Raw genomic sequence first — 6007 nt, 5'->3', positions numbered from 1 at the left:
CCCTAGCTTAAATCTGCATTGATGCAAAAAGAAATTAAAAGCAGATATACAGTCCCTAGCAAGATAAAAATTTTGGTTAGCTTAAGAACAGAGAGGAAAGATTTGGTTAGGTAGGTTGGTAAATCTGAATGGCTGTGAGTTTATGAATGATCTTGTAAACTTCACCTTTACCAGTAACAGTAAAAAAATAAAATAAAGCAAGGCAAATATGGTAATTGCATACAAAACGTTACAAATTAGGTTTATCAGAGAAAAAAATCATTTCAGAATTTAAATCATACAATAATGTGGAATAATAGTAACAAAAACAAATTTTCCACCAGCTTACTGGTGGAATTTTGATGCCAGGGATAGTGGCACTGGACTTTGATTCCAGCACTTAGGAGGCAGAGGCAGGAGGATCTCTGTGAGTTCCAGACCAGCCTGGTGTACATAGTGAGTTCTAAGACAGAGCTACATAGTGAGATCTTGCCTAAAAAATAAATAAATAAAGCAAAATAAAAATAAAAACAAAGAAAAGAAAAAGAAAACAAATGCATATCCCAGTGCATGCTGAAAACAGCCGGTAAAATTCACCATAAATCGCATTTATAATGAAGAGACTGAAAAGGTAGACTGTAGCAGTAGCTTTGGAGGTTGCTGAGGACATGTACATTCAAGTTAAGTAACCACCATAGCTCATCATGGCATTGGGGAGTTTCCTAGGAGAGCAGCCCGAAACACCAAGGAGGTGAATGATGTCCAAATCTTCAAAAATGCATGAGAAAACACGAAAGGACACCGAGAGCATAAGAAAACTACTTATTCTTGGTTAGTCAAGAAACAGGGAAACAGAAGGTGTCGGGAATTTACCACTAGGGCTTCTAGGAATGTTAGGGCCCTCGGCAAGAGTCTGCGGTCCTTTGTGTCAGCGAGAATGGGACTTTTATTCCTAAAACAGGTAGAGAAACCTCTTATTTGAGGGGCATCAAGAATTTGCGCGGCGCAGTTCATTCACAGAACAGTCGCCTCCGGGCCTTGCACGGGGCCCGTGGAGAGTGTGGAGACTGTGGAGGGCGCTGCTCTTGAGGACTTGGAGGAGGAGATGGAGGCAGAGACTGCAGTGGTGAGCTAGGGATGGGTCCCAGCAGGTAGCTGTCCAGGTCCCAGATGGCCCTACGAGAATATTGCTCTGCATTAGAGGAGGCCATCGGAGCATGTGGCTCTGTGATGCGGCCCTGAGGCCAAGGACTGGGCATACTGATGTAGGAAAGGAGCCCAGAGGCCCGATCAGCTACAGGTTTAGCCAAGGGCGCCAGGAAGCCCAAGTCTACATCCTCTTCACAGGCATCCTCTTGGTAGGAGCTGTCTAAGACGTACTCACAGAAGGATCCCTGCGGGAGGACGACGAGGTGGTCCTGGGGTATGCCCAGGAGAGACGTCTTCTGTGGGCTAGCGGACGAGAACTCAGGCTGTCCAAGATGGGCGGAAGACTGGAGGCCCTCGGGGACGAGGATTAAGGTGTGTCCAGGGAGCGACACTTGCAGGACCGAGGTGGGCTCGGGCTCCAGCAGCAGGTCGACGTCTTCCAGCTGCAGTTGCATGGCGCAGCCGGCGGCCAGGAACACCACCGAGGTGAGCGCGTCACTGGCGGGTCCAGCGGGCGCTTCCATGTCTGGCGGCGCCAGGGTCTCGTGGCGGGCGGGCTCGTGGAGGCGGCGGCGCTTGGCAGGGCTGGGTCCTTGTGGCTGCGGTGGCCAGCAGGGCTCAGGGTCGACTCTGGGGCTGCGGGGCCTCACTCCCAGCATGTTGATGGTGATGGTGGTGCGGGGCTGGAGAGAGATGCGGGGTGCGGCGCAGACAGGTGAGACGGCGCGGGCGGAGCGGCTGCAGTCTGGCGCTCTGGGCACCTGTGTTCCGCCTAGTGCAGGGAAATCTCGATCTTGCGCAGGAAAGGCCTGATACTACTAGATGCCAAGCAATTTTGAAAAGATGAACCGGAACCCAGGTCAAGACGGAAAAGGTCAGGTTAGGCTGCACCTTTGGGAGCCGCGTCCTGGAAGCTCCACCCAGGAGTGTCCGGCTGACCAATAGCCTTGGCTGTAGTTGGGAAATACTTTTTTTGGCCTATAGGAGGCAGAACAGGTTGTATAGCTTGACCTACCGGGAATAGAATTCAAGATGGCTCATGTTTAGAACTCCTATGCTTTCGGGGATTCAAAAGCTCACTGAAAAACTTACGGTCCCCCCACCCCCCACCCCGCTTCAGTTAAATGACATTTGAAATTGCTTTAGAGTTTAGAGAATGTTTAGAGAGTGGGTTACTAGGATGTGAGACGTAAAGTACCCACACCTGAGATTATACATGTTTTTGTGCAGCCCGTAAATCCCTCATTCCGGAGGCTGAGGTAAAGAGAATCTTGTGGCAAAGATGAGCTGCAGGGTGACACATGGTTTCAAAAACAACAAACAAAACAAATCTGGTCCAAAGACGGCTTAATAGGTAAAGGCTCTCATTTCCTAACCTGATGACCTGAGTTCGATCTTGGTCCCACATGGTGACATGCTGTGGCATATGTGTATGCATAGTAAATAAGTGTAATAAAAATTTAAAAAGAAAAAAACAAAGGATAAAAATAAAAAATACCTTTTTGTTTTCTTTGAGAAAGAATCTCTTGTACACTATGCTTCCTGGACTCCCTATGTAGTGGAGAGAGTGTGACTTTGACCTTCTAGTCATCTGCCTCAAACTCTCAAGTTCATAACCATGCACCATAACAAGTGGGTTTATGCCTTTGCCTAGAGCTGAATGCAGTCAGGGCTTTCTGCTTGCCATCAGTTGAGCTACATTCTTGCTCTTGTACCCTAAACTAGCGGTTCTCAATACGTGGGTTGAAGGACAGGGGTCACACATCAGACATCCTACATATAGGATTCATAATGGTACGAAGAATTAGAGTTAGGAGTAGCAATGAAATAATTTTATGGTTGGAGGTCATTACAGCATGAGGAACTGTATTAAAGGGGACTCAGCATTAGGAAGGTTGAGAACCACTGCAATAAACTAAATGGAAAATTCCCTTCTCCAGCTTTAGAACGTGGGTTTTTTTTTTTTTTTAAATTTTTAATCTTTTGGTTTATCGAGACAGGGTTTCTCTGAGTAGCCCTGGACCTTGCTCTGTAGACCAGGCAGACTCAAGAGATCTACCTGCTTCTGCCTCCTGAGTGCTGGAATTAAAGGCGTGTGCAACCACTGCCTGGCCCAAAAAACGCTTTAAAAACAGTAAAGTGTAGGGGCTGGGGATTTAGCTCCGTGGAAGAGCGTTTGCCTAGCAAGTGCAAGGCCCTGGGTTCCGTCCTCAGCTCCGAAAAAATAAAAATAAAAACAGTAAAGTGGCCAGGCGGCTGGTGGTGCATTCCTTTAATCCCAGTACTCGAGATGCAGAGCCAGGAGGATCTCTGTGAGTTCGAGGTCAGCCTGGTCTACAAAACAAGTTCCAGGACAGGTACCAAAACTACATGGAGAAACCCTGTCTTGAAAAACAAAAAACCAAATAAATAAAATAAATTAAAAAATAAATGAAGTGGAACATTTGTGTAGATGCTTCCTGAATATCAAATTTATTTAAATATATTTTTTATTTTATATGAATGCGTCTTCTGCCAGCATATATATTTGTGTACAACATGCATGTATTGCTTTATGGAGGCCAGAAGAGAGCACTGGATCCCCTGCAACTGAGACATGGTGTGTGTTCTGGGAACCAAACCTGAGTCTTTAGAAGAGCAAAAAGTACTCTTAATGGCAGAGCCATCTCTCCGGCCCCCTTTCCTCTTTTTAACTTATTGTGTGTGTGTGTGTGTGTGTGTGTGTGTGTGTGTGTGTGTGTGTGAATTCATACATGAGTACTATTTTTGCATCATTCCTACCCCTCCCTTTCTCCCTCTAATTCCTCTTGCATCTCCTTCAAATTTATGACCTCTTCAATTGTTACATGTGTATCTTTATATGTGTATATAAATAGTCTGCTGATTTCATGTAGTGTTGCTTCTATGTTTATTTATTTAGGGCTGATCCTTTAGGTTTGGATAAACCACTTGTGGGGCTCATCCCGGAAGAAGACTGATTCTCTCTTTCAGCAGCCAGTTATTGCCTGTAGTCCTCATTTGGGGGTAGGGCCTTGTGAGATTTCCCTCATCCACCTTGGCATGTCAACGGGTGTTTTCACTGTGCAGGCCTTGTTAAGGTGACGTATTTTTGAGATTTCATGGGTGTAGCTTTTTTGTCATATGGAACATAGTATCTCACAGTAGATAGATGTCCTGGTTCTCTGGCTCTTAATTTTTTTTTTTTTTGAGACAGTGTTTCACCATGTATCATTGACTGGTCTGGAACTCATTATATACATGATCAGACCACAGAGCTCTGTCTACCTCTGAATCCTGAGTGCTGGGATTAAAGGCGTGGACCACCATGCTCACCTGGTTCTTAGAATCTTCCTGCCCCTCTTCCATGGTGTTCCCTGAGTTTTTGTTGTAGGAATTGTATTGTAGATCAATACAATTTGCATCAACTGGGTTTGAACACTGCTGCAAAAAGAAACTTCTTTAATAAGGGGTAAGAGCTGCATTTATCCATGGATATAAGGGTAAATATTTAGAATGCAGCCAGAAGTTACACTGTTACAGGAAAGTGGCTGTCCCCTAGGGACCATTAGCCATGGTTAGTTCTCTAGGTTTACAATACCATGCATGAATTTCCTCATATTGAGCAGGCTTTAAGTAGACAGCTGTTGGTTGCAACCAAGATACAAATGTCATTATTGTTGTACCCTTTGGGAATATCCTACCATGTTGGTCTTCGTTGTGGCTCATAGGCTTTACAGCTGGTTATAACTATTTATTGCTTTTCTCCACTAGCAACTTGCAAAGCACCTTTGAATGCTATGAGAGCTAGTCCTTACGGAGGTCAGTTCCAGGTCAGTTCCAGCTCAATTCCTGTGTCTAAAGTGTGGATAATTTTTAGCAATTGCATCTTCCCTGCAAGTCCTGGGAGGCAACCAAGGGCAACGGCAATAGCCTGTTATTTTTGAGAGTCGTTTCCATTTCCCTCACCAAAAACTTGGAGGGAGGTTTCTTATGCTTGGCACTGGGTGTGTGTGTTGGGGGGCAGGGGTGGGGAGGAGAGTTGTTAGGGGTTCTATGTCTATCTGTAGGTATTTTCTGGGCTATTTAACTTTTGTCATCCAGGATTTAGGATATTCTGACCAATATGTGTATAGACTGATCATTTGTACCCAAAGAAATGTAAATTCTCAGCCAACTATAGCAGTGCACACCTATAATCCCAACACTTGGAAGGCTGGTAACATTCTAAGAATTATCAGGATCCTTCAAGGCCAGTCTAGGCCAAGAGAATTCTATGAATATTGACTGGTGTTGTCTGTGGTTAGGAAAAATTTAGTTATTAATTTAGCTTATATCAAAAGTTTAAATCCCATAGTTTCCTTAATACCTAAACCCTATGGGGTCAGGGAGTCTTTAGAGGCAATTGATATGTTAGGTTCCTGGCAGAATTGTTGGAAAAAAGGTAGGAGGCTTGGACAAAGAGAACTGAAGGGCAGAGTGGATTGAGGGGCTAGTGAGGTCATAGCTCTTAGAGGATAACCTACTACCTCCACTTTACTAAACCGGAGTAATTCCTAACTGCATTCTAAATATTTATCCTTATACTCACTGATAAGTGTGGAGATTGTTACAGAAAACCAAAGCCACCCAAAAAGTGGAGAATAAGTGACTGTGGAGTGATCACCAATTGACACATCTACAACCTAACTTCTGTGGCCCGGGGAACATAGCAGAAGAGAAGGTGGGAAGATTGTAAGACACAGGAAAACTGCTGTGAGAATGAGTCTCCAAGAAATGACAGGGAAGCTACACCAGGATACCTCAACAACATGGCTGCCTACACAAGACCTGAAGAAGCACACCACCAGTGGGTACGCTAACACGGTACGGGGAAATCTCA

At 45.0% G+C, this 6007-nt stretch overlaps 1 protein-coding gene across 1 annotated transcript; it reads right to left on the bottom strand.

The window, feature by feature from the left end:
• Positions 1-989: 989 nt before the first annotated feature.
• On the bottom strand, positions 990-1787 carry LOC131914461 (proline-rich protein 23A3-like). Its single transcript, XM_059267078.1, has one exon. The coding sequence runs from the start codon at positions 1785-1787 to the stop codon at positions 990-992; it is 798 nt and encodes a 265-aa protein (XP_059123061.1).
• Between the last annotated feature and the right edge of the window lie 4220 nt (positions 1788-6007).

The sequence above is a fragment of the Peromyscus eremicus genome, chromosome 7 (genome assembly GCF_949786415.1).
Source record: "Peromyscus eremicus chromosome 7, PerEre_H2_v1, whole genome shotgun sequence".
Taxonomy (NCBI): domain Eukaryota; kingdom Metazoa; phylum Chordata; class Mammalia; order Rodentia; family Cricetidae; genus Peromyscus; species Peromyscus eremicus.
The sequence above is the reverse complement of the archived record's forward strand: the minus strand, read 5'-3'. Positions and strand labels throughout refer to the sequence as shown.

Excerpts from the sequence above, each read along its gene's own strand:
- LOC131914461 (XM_059267078.1), bottom strand. The coding sequence starts at position 1,787 with ATGCTGGGAGTGAGGCCCCGCAGCCCCAGAGTCGACCCTGAGCCCTGC.